At 55.0% G+C, this 27,284-nt stretch overlaps 1 protein-coding gene across 6 annotated transcripts in view; it reads right to left on the reverse strand.

Annotated features, from left to right (window-relative positions):
* Positions 1-27,284, reverse strand: part of PTPRE (protein tyrosine phosphatase receptor type E) — a 116,567-nt gene that overhangs the window by 52,172 nt on the left and 37,111 nt on the right. For 2 of the 6 annotated variants that reach the window (XM_053922468.1, XM_053922467.2), the window contains exons 2-3: positions 16,283-16,400; positions 15,383-15,405 (exon numbers count right to left, since the gene is read on the reverse strand). Coding sequence is in view for 2 of the 6 variants with exons in the window: in XM_053922466.2 (XP_053778441.1) it covers positions 2,501-2,817 (317 nt within the window). In the remaining 4 variants the exon portion in view is untranslated. Of the gene's footprint in view, positions 1-1,623; positions 1,645-2,500; positions 2,949-15,382; positions 15,406-16,282; positions 16,401-27,284 lie in introns of those variants that run through there. The other 4 variants (XM_053922469.2, XM_053922466.2, XM_053922465.2 and 1 more) reach the window with 4 other exon arrangements.

Below are 27,284 nucleotides of genomic sequence, written 5' to 3' on the forward strand. Positions count from 1 at the left end.
GCAGCCCTCCTGGGAGGGCCCAGGGGCAGGAAGCAGGAGGCACCGGCCTCCCTGTGCCTCCGTGATGATGGCGGTTCCTCAGGGGAGTGGGACCAGGCTGGGGCCTGCCTGGGGCACAGCGACCCCCGTGCAAAGAAACAGAAGGACCGGCCGTGGGAGGGCTCGAATCCCATTGGAGGGGGGAGCTCTAGCAAAGTGCCCCACTTCCGTCTGCGGGGCTGGGCTACCACTGCACACCGGAAGCTCGGGTTCTGCCTCCAGGGCCCTTTCTCCAGCCGCCCAGGCCCCCAGGCCAGGCCGCCAGGGGGAGAGAGCACAGCGTAAACCCAGGGCTCCTCGGGGGCCCGACTCCACAGCAGCAGCCGCTCACTTCCTTCTGTGCACGTGCAGGGCACACACAGGGCACACCTGGTACTCACACACACCGTGCCCACAGAGCACACGGGGCACACGCAGCACACACACACCTCCCTTTAACAGAGAACAGTGGGGCACGCGGTTCACTGGAAGGCAGTGGAAGCCCTTTCACATCCCAGGCAAAAGGCTCTGAAGGTCTTCTTCCTCACGGGAAGTCGCTACCTAACACGAATGCCGTCTCTTAGTGAAAACGCGGCAGAGCAAACACTTAAAGTGGACTCCGGCTCCCACTCGGGGTGTCCTGTGGGGCCCAGTGCACATCGCCCCTTCCAGCTGGGCTCGGAGTGAGGAGAAGCGAGTGTGGCATGGCAGCTTCCTGTCCCCGGGCACCGTCACCGCCTGAGCGAGGACGTGATTTGACACTGCTGAGCCTGTGGGGACAGTGACCCAAGTGAGCTGGGGGAACCTGGTGGGAACGCTGGGGTGAGCGGCGTCCTGGAGCAGACAGCTCGCAGGGCCCTCCGCTTTCGGGGAAAGACAGACATGCTGGGTGCACGGGCTCAGCGAGCCACCTCTCCGATGCAAGCTCTCACTTTTCTCACCACAGGCCCCCCAAATAATTAATAGGTGCATTCGCTGATCCTGAGTTTACCCACATAGCAGCGTCAGCCAGTGAAAAGTGACGAGAGCATCATCAAACACATTCTCTGGGAGAACGCAGGCTGGCCCGCGTGGCTCAGCCTCCGACCACAGCAGCACGCTGAAGAAAGAAAGAAGAAAGAAGATCTCCTCCTCCAGGTTGCTGGTGTGGTGTTTGAAATGCCTGCTTAGTCAGCTTGCATGTCAAATGTTTCCTAAAATGCCTTTATAATTTTCAGCTTAGTCGAAAGAGGCATGCCCCACATTTGAGCATGTTCTCTCTGATTCAAGAACGTTGACTCGCTGCATTCTAAGTGAAAGAGAAAGTGTGTATGGATTAAACAGCAATGTACTGGTTAGGGAGACATCCAGCCAGCAGCAGCCGTTGGTACAAAACCACTAGCCCGCCACATGGATGTTCCCCAAATGGCAGTGTGAGCTCACACGCAAACTTGACAAAGAACCGGTCTGCCGTGACATCCCTGAATTCTCGGGGAGGAGCAACGTTGGATACCCAATTTTAAAAGCTGTTGGAAAATGCAGTTTTCTCACAACCTAAACCAGAGGCAGCAGGAACATTTCAGAGAGCCCCCTTCCCGTCTGCATTCCGCATCCGTGGGTACTTACAGAGAACTGCTTTCCGGGAGCCCTAGGGGACCAACTCGCTCCAAACCATGTCCGCAGCACGGGAGACTCGCGGGCTGATACTACGGACATTTCCAAGTCAGCCACCGCGGTGAAAGGCAATGCATTATTTACGCGGCCACTTGCCGGGTGACCCTGCTCCCCAGACTAGCAGCTGTCGGTCCCCATGCGATGCCATTACACACCAGAGCCAAGCACCCAGCAGGAGAAAGCAACAGAAGAGATCGCTCCTCTCCAGCTGAAACACGTACTTGGAAATAAATTTATGATTCGTGGAGGTGGAGCGACATTAAGTTTCAAATAAATCAGGGAGAAAGGAGGCATGAAATCCTGGGAGACGCGTGCAGGTGCCTGGCTGCGGCAGTCGGCATCCCGGTGGGGCAATCAGAGCTGGGTGCCCCTCGCCCAGAAAGGAGGAATACAGGAAGGGAACCCACCCAGTGCCCACAAGGGCAGCCCCAACCCCGACTGCCCCACACTCTGGGTTCCGTCTTCAAATATAAGTGACTGCTAATGTTATGCTTTCTAAAGGGTGCTTTCAAGCAAAGCTGAATGGAAACGCAACCTAAATTGAAAAAAAAAATGTGAAGGACATCTATTATTAGCGCCTGTCCCCAAATGGGGTTTAAAGATAAAATTCTTTTATTCTAGCACTTTCTACTTGGCAGAAAGAACAATTCTATTTCTGGCATGATGCTGCTTTGCAGAGGGAACATCTCACATCAAAAAATATCTCTGGGGTTTTTTTTTTGTTTGTTTTTTGACAGCGCTTCCTAAAATAAAAAGGGAAATGCACGCTCAAGTTTTAGGCTCGAGTCTGTTACCCAAAAACTGGTGCTCCATGGCTGCCTGCTCTCACCAAATTCTCCTTCTCCTGGCGACGAAGCGGAAGGTCTCTGACAGCTTCTGTCTTTCACATTCTGTGGGCTGAACCACATCCCGGCAATGTGGCAGTTGTATAAGAAGTTCCCATGCCAGTGCACGTGGTGAGTGGTGCGGGTGTCCCCACGGAGCGCAGACAGCTGCCCGTGGCCTCGGTCTTTCAGAAGGAGCGCCGGCACACAGGCACCAGGCAGCCCACCGTGTCTGCAGCACGCTGGCTGCACCGCCTTCCTTTCCGAGTGCTTGTTCAATACCATGACCGTCCCCAGGGCCAGCCCCAGGCTCCTCTGTCATGTTGCCCTGAGCATCTGAACTGCGGTTCACTGAGCACTTTCTCTGTGCCAAGCACTGAGCTCTGGGGCTCTCAGGGCACTTACTTCCCCATTATTTCTGCCTCGGATGAAGGACACTCCCGCAACAGCCTGGCAACGCCTCCTGGGAGGTGGGACCGCTGACGGCCTCTGAGCAGTCTCCCAGACCCGGTGTCCACCCGCAGTAGGTCATCATCAGCTTCTCCTGTCATCGGCTTCCCTTCCTCGGTGACTTAGGTGATCCCGCCAGTGGTCTGCACATCCATATATTATCTGAAAGTGCCGCTTCTCCTTCACGTCCTGCGGACGAGGAATCTCAGAAACAATCACTAAAAACCGTCTCTGCTGCAGACAGCCACCGCGCCCGCCTGCAACAGGATTTGTGATCCCGCTTATTCCCAAAGGGGGCCATTATTTCCGCTGGTTGCCATGGCGATGCTCCAGCATGGCTGCTGTGTGTTCAACCGGGTCCCACCGCAGCCACAGTGCTCGCTTGCATCGAACCGTTTGTTTCCAGAAAACAAACAGCAGGCCGTGCCAAACTTAGCGAACTCCTAGCTCCATCTCCCAGCGGTGACGGTCGGCCAGAGAGGGTGCATCGTGTGGGACAGCGTGAGCGTGCAGGGGGATTTAAAACGAGAACAGGCATCTCAGAATACCTTCGCTTATTTCCCTTCATTCATTTAAGGGGAGGTTTCTCGGTCCTGGGCCTTGAGAAATGTTTTTCACAAAACCCAAAAGTCGTATGACTACAAATGAGGAACTAAACATCTTAATTGTTGGGCACTCACATGAACTGATCCTCCTGTCTGAAGCAACAGTTCAGTTCTCCTGTCTTGCTTTCTGTTGGTAAGTAGTGCGCACACACACAGACACACACACCGATTCCTGAGGTCTCTAACGTGGGGAGTCGGAGTCTGGCTTAAAAAACCCAGACAGACAGATACTATAAATTGGGACTTTCTAGTCTTCAAGCCCTGGTTTGCTAAGGGTTGGACTTTTCAAGCGCCGAACTCGCCCTGACCTCCGATGCTGGTGCTCTGAGGTCTGAGCCCTTGAAGCCCGGTGGTGGGACAGTGCCTGCGCTTAACCGCTGGCATCGGAGGTGGGACAAGACACCTAGAAGTGGAAGGCAGGAGCCTCCTGTTGGAGCAGAGGGCCCCACGGCTCTGCTGTCCGAACACACTCGCGCTGACGTGCACACTCAGGGCCAGGAGGCGGCAGGCCTCGGCTCTTAACCATGAACGGTCTATAGAGCTGGCTGGGCTGGGCCTCCTGGTAAGACGGTGTCCACCAGAAAGGGACTGGTCACTTGGGTTGAACTTCAGAGGCCGCCATTTGGAACAGGAGGGTAATTTACTTTATGCCAACCTTCAAGGAAAATGTTAAATCCAAGTTTGGCCCAAAGTCATTGAGTTAACCTGAACTTGAGGCATGAGGTCTCTACACTCTGGTCTCTCTGTCCCCATATTTGGCCTTTGCTTTCTTTTTTTGTTTTCCTTTTTCTTTCTTTCTTTTTTTTGCTACAACACTATGAGGACTGACCAGGCTCAAAGATGAGGTTTGTTGTTTTAGCAACAGAAGGAGAACTTTCTCTACAGAGGAAGGAATGCCGTGGGGGCCTCAGACACCAGGGCTGCCGTGATGAATAGACATACTTCTTACGACACCCACGTCCTCCAGAAACAAGGGCTGTGACATTCACAGGATCCCCGAGGCAGGGCCCACCAGCCCCATTCCTGCCAGCACAGAGCCTACGGGCACGTGGCCGGGGCTGCCTCTGTTTTTGTCTGCAACCCCGCCCCCTCGAAGAAGCGTTTCAGGGCTCAGCTGCTGACGTGGGATGAGCCAGAGGGAGGATGGATGGGAACCCACTGGCCTGGGCTCCAGACTCAGGTGCCACAGCTAGAAAACGGGATGCCACAGGCATACACGCTGAAGGAGACCCTTAGGCTGGAGACTGCAAGGTTAGGGTCCTGAGTCATGGGACAAGTAATGACCCAGAGTTGGTAGGCTGCGGAGCAAGTCAGGGCACCACGCCCGCTGGCGTGCCCCACGAAGCCGGCCCTGACCCAAATCCTCTCTCAGTTTTCCGTTGTGGAAGGAACGATTTTAACAGGGCAGGTTTTGAGATTCTTCCCCTTTGTGTCCTGTCACACAAATGGGTGTTGGTAGCCCATCGAACTGCCTTTGGTGGAACGTAGGTGAAGTTATCCGTTGCCAAGCAACAGAAGCTCGCGCCACTGCACGTCCTCGTGGGAGAGTGTCTCCCTTCCAAACAGTCAGATGTCACCCACCGCTCCACATCCGCACTGGGAAAAACATAGGAGGTAACAGACAGCACCCTGGGATGAACAGTGTGCACACCCGGTCCTGGCAACCTGATGCCCGTGATGGGCTTTCCCGGAGAAACTAGATTTCTTCAGCATCCAGGCTGCTGGGACAGGGCAGGTGGAGTGGGCGGCTTGCCGAACTCGCAAAGAAAGCACCTTGTTTTAGAAGTTTTGGAAACAGGGGTCAAATCCACTCAGTTCAAGGGGGCCTGGGACTCTCCAGCGGGTGTGGCGCGAGTGTAAACACAGCCCGAGTGCTAAACGAGGCCGGAAGAACAGTTAGGCTCCTGACCTGACACTTTTCCTTCAATGCTCAGCAAATTCGCCGCCGCTCCCAGCAATGCTTGCTTAGGCGTCCCGTTACGCCATCCAGGAGAAGGAATCAACTCTTGCAGCCTCACTGCAAAACCAGGTTTTCACACAGGTGTTTATAACCATCTACTGCACGAAGCTATCTGTGAAACCACAGAAAGACCTGGAGACAGTCCAGTTCCAAACCCGCCAGCGGGCTCGGGGCCATCGGGGAAGGACCAACCTGGGAACTCTGTGCTGTTGTCTGGACCCAAGGACCCTGAGGACTTAGGGGCCTCTGGGGCCCAGCTAAGTCCTTTAAACAGAGGCAGAGGCTCTGGCAGGGACGTGACTTATTGGTTGTCAGGCAGTGCACCGAGGGCAAGCCAGGCGTTTGGACTTGGTCCCCTGGAGACCACGCCCACGCCCTTGCTCACGCCCTGCCTTCCTGGAGGTGGCCAACTCGGACTGACCTCCTGCCCTTCAGAAGGGAGAGAAACGGCTCCACCCCATTCAGATGGCAGCCCAAAAGCTCAGGGCTATGCCCACCCACTCATGCCACCTACTAGCATTGAAGTTTCGTGTCTGGAGATGGGACACTTTTTTTTTTTAAAGAATTTATTTATTTATTTATTTTTAGACCGGCGGTGGGGAGGGAGGGGGAGAAGAGAGGGAGAGGAACAGTGATATGAGGGAGAAACTTTGATCAGCTGTCTCTCGAATGCACCCCAAGTGGTGACCAAGCCTGCGACCCAGGCCCACGTTCTGGTGAGCCAGGAGTGGGTAAATACGGCCGCTCTAAATAAAAAGGACAGAAGACCTTTCTACACAGTAATGATGGCACCAGGGGGCATTAAAGCTCTCGCTCAGATGGGATCACGTTCCTATGGAAAAGAAGTCCCTTATCGCAAAACCACAGAGACGGTCCAGTGTGAGGACCGCCATTCCTCAGGCCAAGGAGGGCTTCCAGGGTGTGAGCTCAGCGCGTGGGCCCCAAGCTCTGCAGCCACCGTCCTGAGAGAGGTTCCTCTGAGTTTCTGTTCTGCAAGCACAGAACGATGGGACAATGGCCCAGTGTCCCATGGGGGGTGGCTTGGAGCTGGGCTGACACCTGGCGCTGCCTCCTGCCGCCTCCCAGGGCGGGGTCTCCCAGGAAGCTCTCCACTTCTTGGGGGTCCCTGGCAGCACAGTCCACCTACAGGGTGGCGTCCCGGCATCTACGGGGCTTCACTGTCTGAGAGTGAGGGGCCCTGGGCCCCAGGGAGGGGCCCTGGGCACGACATTAAATAGAAGGTTAAAAACCCCACCATGGTAGGTCTGGAGAGAGACCACAGAAGAAAAGACAAAGCTTTTGTCCCTGCTTTTTTCAACGAGAGAAGCAGACTCTTCTGTAGGTGGCCCAGGTGGTGCTAAGTGCTGCCTCAGGTGCTAGATACCACTCTCACCCGCTCACGGCCTTCTCCTGCTTCCCCCACCCTCCCACCAGTCCATTCACCCTTCGCTCAGCCACACTGGCGTCCTGAGGCCTGGGCGCAGAGGCCCCTGGGGACCCAAAGACAATGGGGACAAGCGCTGTTCTCCTGGGAGCTGACACGCCCCCGCATGTCACAGGCAGGCAGACAGGGAGCCGAGTCAAATAGACTGTCCTCGCTCCATCTGCAGGCCTGTCACCACCCACTGATTTCAAGTCATGTGTCACCCGCTATATACATCACGGATGAAGCAGGAAATAGGAGTTTGGAGAGAATATGCCTTTTCTGCAGCTGAGCTGATAGCTCTATCTCATCAGCCGTTCTTGGGATTTGGCTTCTCGTTTCCCAAGGTGAGTATTTGCTCCTCTTTTAACCGCATCCTTGAGAAAGGCCCTTCACTGTGGATCTCAGAGACTTAGCTTTCTAAGTTTCTGCAGCCTACACTGCCGCGTCTGGCCCAGAATCTGTGACCAGTGCAGAAGTTTCTAGAAGCCCAGCCATCGGCTCCTCCGGGTGCACCAGGCCCCGTGACTGGGGTGACTTCACATCTGCTGCTGTCTGTGGACACGCCGTTAGACACGTACCAGACAAATTTTCATAAGATGCATTGTAGCCTGGATGAAATAAAACAGTTACATTTTTTTCTGTGGTTTGTTTTTCAAATCTTCAAGGGGAATTTCAGAAAGGGGTTCGCACATTCCAGTGAATAACGAAGACCCTCTTTTGTACCATTCCCAAAATGTCCGGAGTTGGTACCTGGGCTTCCGACCAGGGACCCGAGTTTCTAGAGGAGGTACTTGGAGTTCGGACTCGGTACCTGGTTCCTGGCAGGGGCCCATCAGCAGACCAAGCACTCGAGGCTGCTGGTCCAGGCCTGTGGCTTGGCCCTCAGAGTGGCTGAGTATTTCCTGAGCCTCCCCCAGCCCGGGGAACCAGGGAGCGGCGTCCTGATGAGGGGTGTCTCCTCCCCAGGGAAGCCCAGCCCAAAAAAGCTGAGCCCAGGCCTCAGATGTCGCAAAGCACCTTCTCCCCACCCCGTCTGCCACCCCTGGTACTTCCTAGGGCCCTCACCTCATTCCCAGACGACTCTCAGTGCTATTGGCTTTGTACTGGAACCCTGCTGTTTCTGCTGGGGCCCCATCCCGGACAGACAGAATTCCAGAGCTCTGAAGTGGCGGGCGACTCCTGAGGAGGCGGGCGGCTTAATTGAAGCCACGCAGCCAGCGAGGCCGGACGCCGGGCCTCCTGACCGCCGGACAGCCCCTCTGCTCCTTCCCTGGTGCCCTTGCTTCCACCCTGCTGACTCCACTGAGCGGTCTGCCTCCCCACCGGCCCCCCACATCATCCTTTGTTTTTCTCTGATCGGTACCACCTCCTGCCCTCTGGACCTTTTCGGCCTCTGCATGCAGCCCATCTTCCCGGCAGCACGTGCAGACCCGATGCTGGGTCCCTGGTGCCGGGTGGAGGGCACGAGGTTCGAGGACGTGTGCCCATGTGCCCGGCTCACTGGTCTGTGCTCAGGACCATCAGGATGGGTCACTGTACAGATGGCCGGCTCAGCCCTCCTGCCTCCGGATGAGCGGGGTTGAGGTGGGTGGGAGCAGAAGTGAGCCTGAGACAGGCTAAGAGCTGCCGTAACCAAGACAACCCCTGGAGCTGCTGTTGAACAAGGTAATGGGCCAGAAGGGGTGACCAGACCCCAGCTGGGCGGACAGAGGCCACCTGCAGTCCACAGAGCAGACAGGGAGGAAGAGTGACAAACACCGTGTGGAAATTATGTTACTCAGTTTCCGTTCGGGAGACCTACCACTTGGCTTCCCAAGTGCAATGGGTTGGTCAGAGCATGAAAAACAATTTTCAAAAACATCTCTAGAGAAAGAGACATGGTTGAGTGTTTACTGAGGCACCGTCCTCTCTCAGGGGTCACAGGATGACATCATCACTGCCGCTTCGTAAGAGCCTGGGGATGTTACCACATCCCCTTGTCCCAAATGCTCAGGGGACCACAGGGCTCAGGTTATATCAAAAATAATTTCTTAAAAGAAACATGACTTAATCCTCAGCTCAAGAGAAGAAAAACATACAGCTCTGGGTAGTGAATCACTCGTTAAAAATTAAATAAATCCACCCACAACGGGAAACGGCACCATAGAATGTCACCGTCGGCTTCACCCTGGAGGGAGGCCAAACGCGGGTCTTGGAAACAGTGATGCTTCTGAACTGGGTCTCCCTCCACCTTCAGGCCCTAACTTGGTCTCCGCCACGTCCACTTCCCAGCCTGTCCTCCGCTGAGAGCTGCGGGCACAGGGGTGCCCTGGGGGTTTCCATGGTTTCCGACAAGATGAAGTGATCCGCCTTCCCAGGAAACCACTCCCTTCAGGTCAAATAAACTGTCACACTCCCCCAGAGCCCCTGCCAGAACGGATCCCAGAGCAGCACACAGGTTTTAGCAACTGCCATTTCTGCTTGCATTTTAGTGCCAAGGCGCACGCAGTCCCAGCTCTTACGTCCTGCACGGGAATGACACTGTGGGAAGGATAAGACCGCTTTCCAAAGTATGTTTCCATTAGTAAAACCCTCCTTTCGTGTCCCTGCTCCCTCTGGGAGGCAGGGGGAGAGCAAATCCGACTAAGAGACAGGGAGACAAAGTGCCAAAGTGGAGACTGTAAAACACGCGTGACACGGAGCAGTGGCTGCTTCCGGGGCATGTCTGTTATTAGCTCAAAACCCAGAGAAGCATCGCCCAGGATCTTGACGTCTTAAAGAGAACATTAAAAACTTCTCACCTGCCTTTGACTTTTCAGACAAAGGAGGTGTGACTCAGGACATGTCTAAGTTACTCAGCTTTCTAGAACTAAACTCTATTTCTGTCCACCTTTTTCTAGGCTCCTGTGCAAAAATCCACAATTGCAGCTAAGATCTGCGACCTCGTTTTTCAGTAGCTGGCACAGCCCCGAGCCTGCCGGAGGTCAGCGCCGGGCGGGTGAATGGACAGACCGCTGGCCGCGGCGGGCAGTCGAGAGGAAACCGGCGAGTGTGTGAAACGAGATTAGAAACGATTTGGTCAGCAGATAACACGCGGAAATAGTTGGGAGCTCTGGCCAAGATCAACTCCAGCGATCAGAAAATTGTTCCAAAATGTAATTATCTACCAGCAAACTGTGCAGAATCCATGGGACATGCTATTTATAAACGTGCTCTATTCGTGAATAACTGCAAAATAATATTTTTCATGATGGAAAATTTTATTTTCTCTTGGCTGGCATGTCCCTCCTCTTTGGTGGCGGTGATGAGCGTGGAAAACACTGGAACTTTGAGCGTCCCCGCCCACTGCGCTGGCTGCTCGAGGCTCCGAGTCCACGTGAGAACGAGGGAGCACGGGAACACACGCCTAGGCTGCCTCCTGGCACCTCTGGGCCCAAACGAGATTCTGACCTTGGGCCTCTGCGTGACCCTGAGCCTCTGTGTGACCTGTCAGGCCCTCTACCTGTCCGTGCCATATCAGAAATGTGATTTGTTGTCAGCGTAAGGCATTTAAGGTCTCTGGCAAAACAGGAAATAGAGCAAGTCCTGTTGGGTTTTTTTTTGTGACTAAACATTTCCACCAACATGACATTTTTAAAAAATTAACTTTTCTGCAGCAACATGGGAACACGGTAGCCTTTGGAAAGTATAATCTAGTACCTGAACACAAAGTCGCACCATTTCGCACAGCAGGGCAATTTTGGCAGAGTTACTTGAAATCAGTTAAATAATGTCGACACGTTTTTTTGAAGTTGTTAGAATTCATTCAGCCCCCATCATAAAATAACAAAAATGCAAGTTTTGCCTTTTGCTTATTCTCACTTCTGTTCAAAACAAGGAGAAGAAAAGCAACTCTGATTCCACTGTGTGGAGGGCTTTTGTTCAGCATGCCACAGGAATTGTTTTTCCCACATTTTAAACACTTTATACTAAACTCTGCAAATAATGAGCAGTTTTTAAAAGTCACTTCACATTGGCAATTTTTAAGCCCAATGCATCTAACCTCTTGCAGCTCAATGTCCTGATGCACATGGGGACGTCCCCTAGTGGATGGGACAGAAGTTGGGGGTGAGTCCCCAAAGCAAACAGGGGTTGGCCCACGTGCCTTCCATTGGCCACCAGAACTCATTCCTGAATCTGGCGTTCAGGGGGTCTCTCTGTGACTCACACTGAAAAGGTCCTGCCCCCTCCCCCAGGGTGAACGACCCCACTCCTCGGGCAGTCGGGGACCCACAGCCCACGAGGCTGTCAGCTCCCACAAGGTGACCACAGCCCTGCCTCACTTCCTGAACACGGCCCCTGAGCACCAGCTCAGTGACCTGCCCTGCCCTGGCACCTCCCACTTTCTGACCACATCACCGTGAACTAAAATGTCACTTCACAAATCTTGCTGTTAAGGAAAATTAGGAGGGCGGGTTGGATGACAAAAATAGGAAATGTCCAGCTTAAAATGGGTGGGATTTTGCTGTGTCATCTAACCAGCCCAGGGCCCAGCAATGGCTGGGGATTGTTTTCCTCTGAGGTGGGCCACCCCTGCGGTTCCCGGCAGCCCGACAGCCCAGCAGCCCTAAGGCGGATGGCTCCTCTCTGGCAGGCACCGCCTGGCCGGGCTGTACTGGACGCAGAGGGCTTCCTGAGCCCACACCCAGGTTTCCTGCGGGGCCCGGGCTGAGCCAGAGGAGCTGTCTGCCAAGCGGTCCCTTCACAAGAGCTTCCTGGCAACATTCTCTAACCTAGTTTGTAAATACCTCAGGGACTTTACGACACACAACCATGACATAAGCCCCACGTGACCAGAAAGGGTCTCCTCTGAGCTTCCCTGTACCTCTCCTCCTTCTGGACTGACACCGGGGAGCCATCCTGGCCGGCACGGACCCATGTTTCCTGTCGGTCAGCTGCCACGGGTTTCTGGAAGGGGAGTCTGGCTCTGCAGGGCACGGGGCGGGCCGTGCGTTTATATAGGAGAGCTGGGTTCCCGTTGCTCCAAGCGGAAACTGTGACCCTCGAAGTCCAGCCTTTGCTACGTGACAAACGCTTACTGAGCAGACTCCTTTAAGAGGCACTTCTTGGAAGAATGCTGGAACTTTCCTGGGGGGGGGGGGGGATGGAAATACACGAGGGATTGATCTGCTTGGCTGATGAACCAGAGGGTCCAGAGCTGGCATTTCTTCTGAGTGCTGTCAGCTTCTCCCTCAGTCTTAGGCGACAAAGGTCTGTCAGGAGAGACCCTTTCTGCTCGGAAAGGAAGCCCGTGGAGCCCACGGGTGCTAATAAAAACCCAGGACCAGGGCAGAGGAAGGAAGCAGGAGTCGGATCTTGTAGAGAGTTTTCAAGTCCTCGGTGTCTTTCTGCAGACTCGGGAGCAGGACAGGGCACGGAGCGCGGCCGGTCCATCAGCACCACCACAGAAGCGGGGCTGGGGGTGCGGCAAGCGTGGTCGCAGAGGCCCACCTGCCCAGGCAGAGCACACTTCATTGGGAAACTGTCTCAGTCTTTTCTTCCCCCTGACACGGTAGCCAATCAGGCCACCCTGAGGAAGAAAAGTGACTTGGAGGACAAAAGTCACATGTATTGAGACGGATGGAGGAGGAAGCATGGACCGTTCCGGAGGACAAGGCTGGTGCGTGAATATTCTAGGTTAGATTTAAAACCAGCACCGAATTTAGTTTTCTTGTATTCCTTGGGTATTTCCACGAGCCAAAGTGAAATGGCCAAGTTACAGTATCACTTCGTCTTGGTGACTGAGGATACCCTTCAGTATAACAATTCCAGACCTCAGAGAGCCTGGAGCAAATATTCAAACCTCAATTATGTGCCTTCCATCAATTCTTAATCCCGTAATTCCACTGCATTATTGAAATGCTACGCAACTGAGACCCACGGCGTCGCCAGCGTTCCCCACTCGAGGGAACGCTGCTCATATCAGATGATGGATAAGAATGGTAGCATTACTTTCCACGTTTATTTTTAAATAAGAAAGGAAAAAAAGAATAAAAGGAAACTATGAGAATGGGTGGCTGTGCTGAAAAGACTCCTCTCAATCCGGTTTAACCAGGAAAATTTTTGACTTTTCTTTTGTTTAAAAATCAAGTATTAACAGAGTATTGGTTTATTTGCTGGAAAATGAGGGCTGGTGGCTAGGAAGGGAAGGTCCTTCTGCTACCCGAGACAGTGCCGGCACACACCCTGCGCCTCACTAAATGCCTTCCTTAAAAGTTGAAAACAATTGTGGTAATTTTGTGATGATACTAACAACAATTGTAAGTGCTTCCTTGGGGTCACCTCACTTCAATGTCTCAGTAATCCCAGGAAGTGATTGACAGATGGGAGGACAGTTGGGGAGCACAGTCCACATGCTTGCTGGGCAGGTGCCTGCTGGGCCCCTCTGCAGCCAGCCCGCCACGTGTGGACGGAGGCTGGGGACTGATGACTGCTCTCTCCCGCCCTCCCTGAGGCGAGCTATTTATTTAGTTCTAACTGACTGAAATGCAAGTGTCTAATTCTGCAAATTTGAAATAAATTCTTTCCTGTTAGTTGAAACTCTGATGCGCTGGAACAAGCCTCAAAGGTTTAGCCGGCAAACCGCCATGCGCTGGAAGACCTACCCGACGTTCCACCCTGACGCCCGGCAGGCACACTCCAGAGGCAGCGGCCGGGCGGCCAGGGCAGATGGGCGTTCACGCTTCCAGGACCCCCTGCTTCCTCATCTCTGAGAGAGAGAGATCCTGAGAGCAGAAGCACTTTTACTCCAGGAACTCCCTGTCCCCTAAAGTGGAACTTTACTGCCCTGTGGACACAGAGGCAAAGGGGGGGCCAAGCACAGGGCGATGCTGCCCTGAGCGGCTCTGGCCCTCAAGTGCCTTTGCGGGGAACAGCGGTAAGAAGTCGACTTCCGGAGGAGCGCTCAGTTGCCTTTGGACAGTGGACCATCTTCCGAATCCGTCCCTGGCTTTGAGACAATGCAGGGGCTGGGAAGCCCCAGGAACATAGGTCACAGGGTTGCAGCTGAGAGAGCTGGTGACCACTCACGGCAGCTGGGCAACTAGCCAAGAGGCCACCAATCCCGGAGAGGATGGGTGGCAAGACAGGTGGGAAGTGGCCGGTGCTGAGCCGAGAGCCAAGAAAGCCAAGGAGGAGGCACGTCTTGGAAAGAGACACATCTGTGGGGCCCAACCCTCCGACAGTCCGTGCCAGCATGGGGGACCCGTTACGGGTCCACTCACACCCGTGGGATGAGACAGTAACTCTTATTTAGGCATCGCAGGCAACAGAGACTGCAGGGCCCTTGTCACTGAGCCTCTGTCCCGTGACTGACATCCCCCTGATGACCCTTGTCATTGATCCCACGGTGACACCTGCCCAGGGAGATCATGCCATTCAGAACGGACAGCATCTGATGGCGATGCGACAGAGTAGGTGGACAACACAAGTGTCTTAGCAGGTGGCACACGGAGACTTTCCTTTTTGCCATCCTGATGACACATCATTGACTCTATTCGGCATTCCTTCCAGACATCAACGTGGTCCATGCTGCGAGAATGCACCGCATTGCTCCAGGAATAACCGTGAGCATTTGTGCCCCGAGGACATAGTGCCAGGGAGGGTACCCCCACCCCCGCCCTGCAAAGAGAGGGCCAATCAGGGCAAAATAATGGACCCATGGGCCTTAGGATCATTCAGAGCAGAGTCCAGGTATTTCAAACAAGGTGATGCATCTCAGCAATAAAGCTTCCTACTTGCCCACGTTCTGGTTCACTCACTGAAGCTGAGCACCTACATCACGCTGGACCGGGTGCCACCTGCCCATGGGCTGCGGCCACTTCAAAACCACTTAGGTTTGTTTCAATTCCTTCAGGGAATTTACCCTGTTAAGTTGATGAAGTAGAACACAGCAAAGACACGGCATTTCTCCCTTTAAACAGTAGGACGGCAAGATAATGCACAGCGGCCGGGACCTCGAAAGGCAGAAAATTATGGGACGACTACACCTTTCTTTTTTCACCGGAAGTACAACCCGGAAAAACTCCTTCTCGGCAGCCTTCCCCACAGCCGATCACCAAAGGAGCAACTACCACTGATGTCACCTTGTGTCACTGGGCTCCCTAAGAGTCACCACGTGTGTGCCACCGAGATAAGGCGAGGCCCCTGAAAAGTCAGGGCAAGCCAGTGCAAGGAGAGCGGGTGGAAAGTGCGTTCTCAGCAGACGGCTTCAGGAGGCTGACAGCTGAGCCAGGCTTTGAACACACACAAAAGAGAAAGTGACCAGGAGCGTGGTGCAAGCCTGTTGGAAGCATCCGACGCTAATAGGACACACTGACAGCATGGCCTTCTCTCTCTGGAAGGTAACGCTTCTCTAACAATGAACCCCCCTCATTATTTACATAGTTGGCTACCCATCAGAAATACTTTTTAAAAATTGTGTACTCACCCAGGGAAAATGCCGGCTATAGTCTGAAAAAGAAAGAGAAACAAAAAGTTAGTTTCCTGGTTAATAAGATCAGTTGCTAACTCTGGCCACTTCTTTCTCTGCATCACCAGCTGAAGGTGCCCAATTTTGCTTCATTGTTCGGGTCTCCTTGAGGCCTTTTAATCTACGTGACTGCAAATGCTTTTTGCTGAAATCATCAGCTTTCCAAAGTGTCCTGCCCCAAACTCTCCTGTGATGTCTGGTTGTCGGTTGATGGTGGAGGGTGGTGGCTGACCGAGATCTGAAACGCTTGGTGTCTCGCCGCAAGGTTCCCCATCAGTCAGCTGCTCCGTCTGTAGCCTACAATGTCCCCTCCCCCTGACGCAGTGCCCTCAGCCCGGCTTCTCTAGAGTCAGCCCCTCACTCCTGCTTGGGATGGCCCCAACCCCAGTCAGCCGTCACTCCGCTTGCCCATTCCCCATTCACTTAACTCTACTGTCCTTTGGGAAACAGTTTCATTGAGACATAACTTACACACCACGAAGTCCCCCGTTTACAGCACACAATTCAATAGGTTCTAGTGTAGTCGTGAGTTTTGCAACCATCACCATAATCTCCTTCTAGGACATCTTCATCATTCAAGAGAAGCCCCATGCGCATTAGCTCATTAACTCTCCGGTCCCGCTGCCACCCCCCGCCCATCCTCACCCCCGCCCGGGATGCCTGGCAATTGCTAATCTACTTGCTGTCCATGGATGCGCCTATTCTGGACGTTTCATATAAAGGGGACCCTGTGATATATGGCATCGGTAGTGTTTTTGAGGTTCATGCCCGATGCAGCACGAACCAGCACTTCACCCTTTTATGGGCGAGTACTGTCCCCTGTACGGACGGACCACGTTTTGTCTCTCCATTCCTCACCTGACAGATGTGCCCCTTGTTCTGGTGTGAGTGGCCCGGAAGGCAGCCTCACGGGAGGGCTCGCAGCCTGCATCTACCTGTGGCTGGGGACATGCCCGGTTGTCACTGCACATTTGCACTGCAAGAGAATGGAAGTGATCATCACTATCTTAAAATAGCGCATGCAGTACATGGCGTTTCCCACCAAAACTGACTACCTCTGACCTCAGGCGTGGCCAGGCCAGATATCTTACAGCGAAGACAACCGCGACCCTACCCCGCACAAGGACACAGGTTGCCCTCGCCAAAAAGCTGCCCTGTGAGGTAGAGTGAGAGCAAAAGAAGCCAAAGTAACAGATCTGGTTCCTAAGGAATTTTCCAATCTACCTGTGCAAATGTGCAGCTCACATAATTCTTAACGGTGGCAGACTGAACGCCCCCACCCCCACCCCGCGCTGGGACCAGGGCGAGGATGTCCCCTCTCACCTCCTATGTACCATGCACTGGAAGTCCCAGTCAATGCCACAAGGCAAGGACAAGGAAGAAACGGCATGTAAATCAGAAAGAAAAAAAATACTTCCTTATGCTCAAGTGCCATGATGGTCTACATAGAAAATTCCAAAGAACCCACAAAAACAGCTGTGGACTAACATACTGAACCAGAGGGTTCCCAGAGTGCAGTGGGGCCTGCGGTGACAGCAAACGGCAGGAAGGTGAGGGGCGCTGAGGGGGTCACTGGAAGACGCAGAACTGCCTTTTGTAGGAAGAGCTGATCCCCAGGAGGAACCTGGGGAGAGTAACTTGCGGTGTTTGCCTGGGACCGGGCGCGGGGACAGGCCAGGAGGGGACGGCCCCCTTACTCTTTCAGGAGGATCGATAGGAATGCCGAAGGCTGCCTGCCAAGCAAGGCCGAGTCATGCCAACGTGAACTCAATGACCAGCAGGAGCGTGTCACGGGCAGAGGCAGGGCTATAGCCCAGGACAACCCCGGCCACTTTAGGAGCGGGGGTTGGGAGTCCCTGTCAACACTGGTTAAGTACATGGGTTAGCGTGATCGACGGCACCCCAATCACACACAAGTCATGACTGTAAATTAACCTTTGAACTAACGCTGTTTTATTTTTATGTTTCACCTTTTTTACTGAACGTATTGGGGTGATACTGGTCAATAAAGCTATGCAGGTTGCAGGTGTACAAGTCTATAACACGTCCTCTGTACGCCGTGCTGTGTGTTCACCAGCCCACGTCGAGTCTCCTTCCATCGCCGTCCACTGCCCCACACCCTCTTCTCCCTCCCCGCCCCCCCATTCTATTTCTTCAACAAAGGAAGGACACGGAGGGGCGGGCTCCATAAACAGATCGCGTGCTGCACTGGTCTGGGGTGCACACGGGTCAGCGCGAAACCACAAGCAGCTGCGTCTCTAAGAACAGAGGCCGAGAAAAATGCAAGCGACCGGAATACCCTCCAAAGTCAGCCTTTGTCACACGAACACTGCCTTCAGCCCCAGGCCCTGCTGCAGATGGCTACAGAAACGGAGCAAAACCTTGGGAAGGGTGGAATGAGCACAAGAGGAGATGGGGGCGGGGGGTTGGATCCCGAGAACACATCTGCTCCGCTGTGGGGGCAGGGTGTCATCGAGGAGCCTGAACAGTGTCCTTCCACCATGGGCAAGTTCCCTGGTCTTATCTGGGACAGCACTGTCCTCCAGGGCAGCAGAGAAACCACGAGATGGACGTAGGTCAAGTGCCTCAGAGGCCGTGACGCTGTCTCTCCCGCGGCTAGCCCCAGGAGGCATGTTGAGTCCCTTTTTGGGGATGAGAAGACTGACACTGGACCAGCATCCCATCGAGCAAGGCAGCAGGTACCAGGGATCAGTGGACAGTGTCCCAAGGTCGCTGAGACCACTCCTGTACGGCTGCCCAGGGGGACCCAGCCCACACTGTAGGGACATTTGTCTGTCTGGTCTTTCTGTCTCCTTTCCCCAGTGAGGCTGTAATTCCTGTTCCACGAAGGACACTCTGTTCCGGGTGGCACCGATCCTAGAGAACAACTCACTCTAGCAAGGGCTCCACTGTGGTATGCAGGGCAGAAAGATCTGGAAAGGCCCAGGAGGGCCACGTACTTCCTGTGGGGAGCAGGGAGCCTGTGGGGATTGCCAGGCTCCCAGAGGCCTGGACCAGCTGACCACAGGGGTCTGTCCCCAGTATCCAGGCACAGCCACTTGCTCCCAGAGCCCAGAACGGGAGGATGCCCAGCTAGACCCTGGGGCAGGGGTGGTGTGAGGACCTGGAGCAGGGGAAGTCCGCCCTGGGGGGCGGGGAGGCGAGGCCCAAGGGCGGGCAGTGGGCAGCGCCCCTACAGGAAGTGGCTGCAGTGCAGCCTTCAGTCCAGATGGCTCAGGAGCGTCGCAAAGATCTGGCCGCATTGGGATGCATCCCAGCCTTGCAAAAACCGAAACGCAGCCACAGCATTCAGAATCAATGCGCCGGAGCTGTTCCACCCAAGGAAAAAGTGAAAATTATTTCCGATTTGTCAAGTTGTGAGGTGGGCAGGCCTGGGCGACCTTTCCACATTCAGAAAGAGGTAACCCCCCTGCACACAGCCTTGGCCTGAAGCGCCGAATCTACAACATTTGCAACGGGCAGCAGCATCTAGAAAACGCCGGGATGCACATTTACATTTTTTTAAATGTTTGCACGCATAGTTCTCCACGTAGGTTGTATCTACAATGTAGATCTTAGGATAGGTTAACATTTTATAAAGCAAAGGCACACAAATCAAAGTCCATGTAGCTGTGAACTAGGACCGGGACCGTCAGCACGAAGCTGTCCTGGCCGCATTCTCTTGGGCTCCCGCCTTCCTCATGGGACACCGAGTTGTCCTGATCCACCAGTCAGGGTACTTGGAATAGCAAGGCATGTCGCTCACTGCCAGTCCTGGTGACAGTCAAGGACAAGGACCCAGAAGATGCATTCAGACGGGCAGTCCGAAGGGCAGGACAGTCACTACCCGAGAGCAGACAACGGGGGCTGGTCACAGGCACTCAGTGTGCTGGGAAGGTGGGGGCGGGGACCTCAGCAGGGAGGCCTTCAGCTACAGCCAAGCTCTCTGCCTCTAGGTGGTCAGTCGGGTGGGGGGAGAGTGCAGCACGCCCTGGCCCCCCTGGGTGCAGGTGCTCATGGGGCCCACTCCACCAGGTCGCGCAGTTTCCTGGTGTACCTTTCACAAATTGCCAAGGCCGTTAATTCCAGCACTTTCTACCACACGAAAAGGTCTGGGATTTGCTGCTGAGCCCCCACCCCACCTCGCCCCCACCTTGCTGGGACAGAGACACCCCTGAATGACAGGAGTGGGGTGAATCTTACTCCGCCCACACTGCAGCCGGCATGCCACCTTGAAGCGGGGGACAGATTCCTAAAACAGCAGCATCGCCCGTGCTGGAAAAAAGACCTGTTTGCTCGAGCAGCCCTCACGTCAGTCTGCGCGATGAGCCAGACCTGTAAACACAGGGCGACGTCTACGACTTAACTCACGGCAGCTGCTCGGCAAAGACCGTGGACGTCCCGGCACAGACCTCCACGAGGGAGGGGGCTGATGCTGGTGGCACTGTCCCACAACTCCTACCGCAGGCCGTTGCTGCTCTGTGACGGTGGGTGTCGTGGGTGTCTGCTCAGCTGTGGCGTGCCAACGGAGACCTCTCACAGAGCGGGAGCACCCGGGAGCCTCTGGCCTGTCGGAGGGGACATTGCTTCCAGCGTGCCACCCCTCCCCCGAGGGTCTGCCACTTCCCAAGGGTCCTCTGTGAGCCTGCCCTCCGTCAGCCCTGTTTTCAGGGGCACACCTGGGACCAAGCCCACCTCACTTTGCCACACTCTTCTCCCATGTGGGGTCCCACCCAGAGCCCCACAGAACTGTTCTCCTGCCTGCTGGGTGCTGGCTCTTGTCTTGACCCCTGCCGCACCCCATCTGACTGCAGTAAACTGAGTCAAGGTGATGCCCAAGGCAATGGTGGCCGATTCCCTTCCCGCCCTGGGGCGCCCCGGGGGTCCTGGCCTGGGGGACGGGTGGGCACTGTGCCCAGGGAGACCCAGGCTCCTCGCGGTGTGTCAGGACCGTCTCTGGACAAACATCACACGTCAACATCCTCTTCCGGTTTGTAGAAAAATGAAACCCGTGGGCATAACGGGTTATTGCTTTACTTTTTATCCACTACTGTTGTTTGCTGGTAAGTACGACCTGGAATAAAAGGACTGAAATACAAATCACCCATCAATGGAGAACTTGGGGGCCAGCCGACCACCATTGGCCTCTTGGCCTGTTTTCGTGGGCTCACCTGCTTGGAGGTGACATTTTATAACACACCCATGGGCCCATGTCCTTTTCTAGTAAAACCAGAGAGAAATAGCCATGTGCTTAGGACAGTGCCTGGCCCCGGGGAGGCGCCCCGCCGCCTGAGGCGGACGGATGACCGCCACGTCACAGCGCTGTGACAGAGTGACCAAAATGCTGCCATTCCAAGCCTGCCGCTGCACCAGCATGTCTGAGGACCATGCTCCCCTTCCAGGGGAGTCTCTGAAATTCAGCTACCTCTGAGGTTGGTGTTGGGACCAGGCGAAACACGGCACCAGTGTGAAGGGGCCCTGGTGACCACCCCTGAGCCCACCTAAATGTCTCCACCGACTGCGCGAGGCAGGAGAGAAGGTGGGGTAGAGGACCAGCTCAGGGTGGCAGTGACCTCACCAAGGACTGCCTCATCTGCAGGCCTTGTGCCTCCTTGCCAACCTGGGCCAGCGCCTTGATCACACTTGACCTGAAACGGTTCCTTCTCACCCCACTGGGGTGAGTGGGGCCGAGAGGGGAGCATTTCTGGAAAGCAAGGCCTGCTTTACTCCTCCCACTGGGGGTCACGCTGTGTCAGGTACTCCAGATGGGCTTATTAGTGCAAGATGCTTGTGGTTACTGAACTCAGAATCTTTCCAAAAGATGTCTTCCTATCTAATGAGCGTTCGCTGAGCCTCGGAGAAAATGATTTATCTCCGATAGCAAACCCCCATTTGTAGGGGTCATTTTCTAGAGTGCTGATGTGAAACGTCCCTGCGGTTCACCAGGAGGCCCTCGGCCCGTGAGTGGGTGGCTAACCGTGTGCGCAGGGCTGGCTGGTGACTGCCCTCGGACGCAGCTGTCAACAGCAGCAGTTGCAGGGTGAAGTGACGGTCCCCAAGGCCACCTAACGGATGAGCCATGGCATTAAATAATTATTCAGGAGGCTTGCTACTCCCGTGAACCAGGATGAAAGGAAACTTAAGTTGTGCTTCTTAATGTAAAAATAACAGTTGTTGCTTTCATTAAAATGCTAGTTACCACCAATTTAGTACCCGTGGCAAAGGGACAAGTCCAATAGTCTACTTCACCCACATTAATCAAAGCGACTGTGTTAGTACAAAGAGTAACTACAGCTGATGGAGAAAGGGAAGAGCATTTTGCTGGGCGGGTTGGCACGGATAAGAACAGAAAGTGCTGGGGAAGAGCCCTGTGCTTTGCCTAACAGAGCCTGGAAGTTTCCGGGAGAGAGCCGCAGGGGAGGCCATGGTGGCCAACGGGGTTCACAGATACCCTCCGATGCCGGAGGCCCCTTCCCACCTCCAGCTCCAACTCCCCTTTCAGCAGTCCCTTCGAAATCCAGTGTGCCTCTTGTCAATGGTGTCCAGAGTGGAACTTTCTAGAGGCCCCTGGCCCACACAAACGGTGTTTCATCTTCCTGCGGACACCGCACAGTGGTCCCCGTCTCGTGCTTTCCTCACGCTGTTCCCAGCCCAGTAGCTGCCCAGAGCTGCCAGGAGTGTCCGAGGGCCCCCCGGTCCTGATGTCCGGCCCGAGCGTTCTAGGCTTCCCTGACTGTGTCCCCTGACCTGGAGCGCTGGAAGCAAAAAGCTGGCCTCTGCTGCTCCTCCCACCTGTGTCTTTTCCCTCCAGCCGCACCGTCCGAGCCGCAGAAGACGGCAGGACTAAGGTGAGGCCACGTGTGTGCCCCCTCAGCTGCCCTGTGATGTGGGCAGTTCAATCTCACTTCACAGGTGGCAAAGCAAGGGGCAGACGTGCAACCAGAGACAGAATCAGTGGCTTGTCTGGTGCTTCCTGTCATCTCCAGCTGTCACTTTATCATTTAGACAGTTTGGTGCACAAACCACAAATCAGAAAACACTATCGTGTGAATGAAAGAGAAGGATCGTGCTAACCCAGCGGCCCCTGTTTATTGAGCATCTCCTATAGGCCGTGCTGTGTCGACTGCCGAGGATTTTAGAGATTTATAAAAAGCACACAGACAGAAGTTGAAGGTTTTTACCCTAAAGGATGCCCACAAGACAGGTGTACAAACACATCCCTGAAACTCAAGGGTGACCGCTGTGGGCACTGAGACCGGGGCCGTGGGCCATGACAGGTAGAAGCAGCAGCACCTGACTCAAGGCCCAGGCCCAAGCCAGGGCGTCTGTCTCCAGAATAAGACTCTCAGACAGGCGACATGAACAAAGGCAAGGAAGCTAGAGAGTGAGCGGAGCAGTCTGGAAATGGCAAATAATTTAAATCCCGGCTTTGACCTTGGAACGAGTCACTTAACCTTCATGAGCTTCAGTTTCCTCTCCTTGGAAACAGGGACAACAGTCCTCACCGTGCTGGGTTAATGAATGAGGAAATCCACACAACAGACCCAGTAGTGAGCTCAGGAGTCAGCATGCCCGGACTGGAAGTCTGTAGAAAGGACCGGAGGGGCTGAGTGTGGACAGGGGATCGGGGAGCAGTAAAGAAGTTATCCTGGTGGTCCAGGCCAGGGGTGGGAGGTACCCGAGGGCAGGGGCAGCAGGGATGGAGCTGGGGTTGGTGGCTATTTAAAGATCAAGGGGCAGAGCCCACCACCTGGGATGTAGGTGGACAGGAAGGAAGGGGAAGGGAGAAATAAAGGGGACCTCCGGCCTCACTGAGGGGCAGGGTCAAAGGCTGGCCATCCGCTGAGGTGGGTTCTAGTCTTCGAGTCCCCGGAAGTGGCTCGAATGGGCATCCGTCAGACACCCAGAGGATGTCACTGAGAGACGAGGAAGACCCACGAGCATCGTAAGGAAAGAAGAAAACCTTTCTGAAAACAGTGCAACTCTTTTCCAGGCACACGGCATCCAGAGCGGAGACGTCTGTTAACTATTTCTAGGGCAGACTTTGAAAAGGAGTAAGCCAGGCAAGTGAAAGATCTGCTAACTACCAGGTATTCGGTCAAAAAAACCCACACAAATATCTTGGTTTAATGATTCCCCCACCTAACCGGCTGACCAGGCCCATCAGCTCCCCACTAAGAATCTGTGTGAGATGCTGAGAGAAGAGACTGGCTTGGAAACAGTGGGGGGCGTGGGGGGGGATTGTCCTCAGCATCACCTGTGTTGTCTGAAAGAGAAAAAGCCAATGTCCCCACTGAACGCGGAGGTCACAATGGAAGGTGAGCAAGGGTGCACCCATCCCTGAGCTCGGAACAGAAGTGTCCCCAGGCTTGAAGCGGTTCCTGAGGACCAGAGCCTACCCTCCCCCGGCCACTGCCGACAGCATTCGGTGGCTTCATCGTGGGTCCCTCCTCCACAGGAGGAGCTTTCACCGGGAGACAAAACCGCATTATAGCCCAACTGCGCAGCGCTCCCCTTGGGACAGCGAGCGGCAACAGGCCTGCGACGTCCAACCTTCCGTTGGCCGGCCTGCAAAGGGAGGCCCTCCTCCTCCGGAAGGCAGTGCACCTATCATTCTCAGGGAAAACTGTTCACTTTCTTTACAATATAAGGAATCGCCCTAAAATGTGTGGATCTGAGCAGCCTCCAGCGCATGTAATCTCCGGCGTTCGGGTCAGCGTGGAGAAGCCAGAGGGGGCAGGCGTGTGTCTCACACACGGCGGGCACCCCCGTCCTCGCCGGCCTCAGGTGTGGCCAGTCGTCTGCAGATGTCGGTCCAAGAACACAGTGCTGTGTGAGCAAGCTTGTAAACTGGGAGGGGAGATGGTGAGGCCCAGGTAAGGGCCCAGGGTGGCCATGAGGTGCAGCCACACGCACAGTGGTCGGGGTGGCACTGAGGGCCTGTCCAGCATGATGCTGGACGCTGTCCGTCCAGGGCCCAGCAGATCCCCACGACGACCTTTTCTCCTTTACAGGAAAGGGTGAGAGGATGGAGCCCTATCACACGGCATCACTGAGGTCAAGTTCCGGAGGACATGCAGTCAGCCAAGTGGAAGGAATTTGTGATGCCAAGAAATCCATCCAGACATGTGCGTGTAGGTCAAGATGCAGGAGGTCACAGGGTCAGGAAGAGGCGGAGCTGGAAACCACACCCAGCCAGGCCCAGGCTCCCAGCCATGGGGCGATGGCACCCCCAGCATTAGAGGATCCCCATGCTTTGGTCAAGAACCACCTCCTGGGGACAGGCTGCTTGCACAGCAGTGTCCGGGGCCACGGAAGGGGCTATCACGACCCAGCACCCCGAGGGAGGCGCGGCGGCAGGGACACTCCCGCACCCTCAGTGCTCTCCTGGTGGTGCAGTGCTGTGTCCTTACAAAGTCAGCAGTTTACCCAACACGTAGCCGCCGAGGACTCCGAAATACCACCTTCCTGCCTGACCCCAAACTCAGATCTAAGACTCACCAGCAAGTTCAAAGAACTTAAAGGCTCATTTAAAACAGGGCTGGGTCACGGAAAAGGTAAAAGCTCTGGAAGTGGAATTTGGGAAAACTGCATGGAGTTCAAGCTTGCACCTGAATTTGACTGGAGGCCTCAGAGGTCCCTGACGGACCCGCGCCAGGTGCCGCGTCCACCCCTGCAGGAATCCCTGATGGCCTGCACCAGCCTCCCTCCTCCCGGCCTCTGGCTTGGGAGGGTGGGGAGTCTCCTTCAACAGCAGCCAAGTTTGCACAAGCCTCCTTCTATTTAAACTAGACCAGAGTGCTTCCCGAGAACACATGTGACAGGTACAAGGACCACCACGGGATGGGACGGGAAGCTCCTTTCTCTGCTGCTCCTTTTATTGAAGAACTGAAACGTCCCGTCACTGTGGCAACAGTGAGGCCAGGGCTACCACACAGGGGCCCCATGTGCCCGCCCCCCAGCGTCATCACCCCACTGAACTCCCGCCGCAGAGTGAAGAGCTGAGAACCACCCTCCTCCCTTCTGGAGGAGGAAGCAGCAGCTCCCACAATGTGGGTGATGTCGCCACAGGTCATGTCAACCTCATCCTCTACTGGAGTCCGTTCCCATAAGACCCTGCTCCAGACAGTCCCCAGTCCCTCTGTGCAGAGGACGTCGGTGGGGTGTGACCTGTGCCTACACACCGGCCTCAGCTGGGATACGAACCTTCGGCTTAAAGTTGCAAATGGACCCAGATTCTGGAGTCTCGGGCAGGGGGAGAGGGACATGTCCGCCTGCTCGACGCAGGCATCCTGGCAGGCTCTGGGCTCTGGACCCTGGCGACCATCAGCCCTTGGGCTGAGCCCACCTTCAGGAACCTGAGACTTTCATGAAGCTCTGGTGACGTGTCACCGGCTCACTCAGCCCTGACCAAGCAGGGTTTTTACACTCTGATTCTACAGACGTGCAGAGAAGACCCCTGTCCCACCCTTCCCTTCTAGAAGCCGGCGCTATGAAGGGGCGCAGCTCTAGAGAGGCTGCTACCTCCTCGGCCTCACGGGATGCCTGTGAGGGTTCGAGCATCCCTGTGTCCCTTACACATGGCAGCTCGGAGCGCACAGGGGGCCCAGAAGTGCCACGACTCCAGACTTCCCTCCCTTCTGCTTTATGCTGTTCATGCTGTTACGAGGTAGACTAAGACCGCAAAAGAAGCGCAGAAACAGAGCTGAATCCTAACGCCAGGGCCTGAGCTCTTCACGTTGAATTCCATCCTGCATCCTGCACCCTCGGGTTGGGTTTTTAATCACGGGATTAATCCACGCTGTGGAGGTGGGAAGGCGGCCTCTCCATCTTCTTGATGGTTGGGCGGGAGGGACCACTGTCACAAACCCCATCAACTGAGTAATGCGGGCTTTCAAAGTCAGGTGGTCTTAGATGCGAGCACCAGGAAGGCGTTTATATTTCCTGAAAACCGGGAACATTCTTTTAACCACAATGCAGGCACCGTGCTTTCATTTTTGCTGTGTCAGCCAGGAAGCTGCGGACCGAATTTCAGGCACAATTGCAGTGACATCGTATCTGCAGGGAAGTGGGGCTGGCATTTGCCGAGTGCCAGCTCATGGAAGGTGCTCCCACAAAACATCTTTACTGAACTTTTGCAATTACCAACTTATTACTATTCCAGCATCACAGAGTAGAAAACCGTAGTTAGGAGGAGTCCAGGAGCTGAGGCTCGGCTAGCACGTGGTGACGGCAGCACCCGGACCCAAAGCCACCAGGTTATGAATCGTCCTGACACAGTGCAACCTCCATCCCCCAACCTTTCTTGGGGGTACGGAGCCCGGATTATCAAGATGTCATATTGGTAACATCGGCCAGCAGGACAGAAGTGGTGGATGCTCCCTGCCTGGGGCATGGCTGTTAGAGGCAGGACTCCCAGATGCCAGGATAAGCAAGCATTTCATTGGGTGTCCCTGGGGCTGGAAGGGGCCAGTTGAGATGGCTGTGCCTTCCCAAGACATCAGGTCTTCCATGGAAGCCACCTAGCACTAATAGCCCCTGCCCCTGCTCCCCACCTGTCTGTCTGCCTGAGTCCAGGGTGCAGGTGACATCGACACTCAGGAAACTTCCCAGCGACACTAACACCCAACCGCCCTGTTGGATTCCTAGTTACGATGGGTTTTAAATGACCGATTTACACAGGGTGACATCTCCCTGAACATGGGAGCTGGTCACCGGCCGAGCACGGCCTCCGAGGAGTAATGGCTGAGATCCCTCTGAGACCCCCACAGGGACGCACACGCACCCATAGGGGCATTTGGATCCAAGGCAGCGAGCTCCACAGAGCATGCACGCAGCACCTTGCACCTCATCAGTGTGC

The sequence above is a fragment of the Desmodus rotundus genome, chromosome 4 (genome assembly GCF_022682495.2).
Source record: "Desmodus rotundus isolate HL8 chromosome 4, HLdesRot8A.1, whole genome shotgun sequence".
Taxonomy (NCBI): domain Eukaryota; kingdom Metazoa; phylum Chordata; class Mammalia; order Chiroptera; family Phyllostomidae; genus Desmodus; species Desmodus rotundus.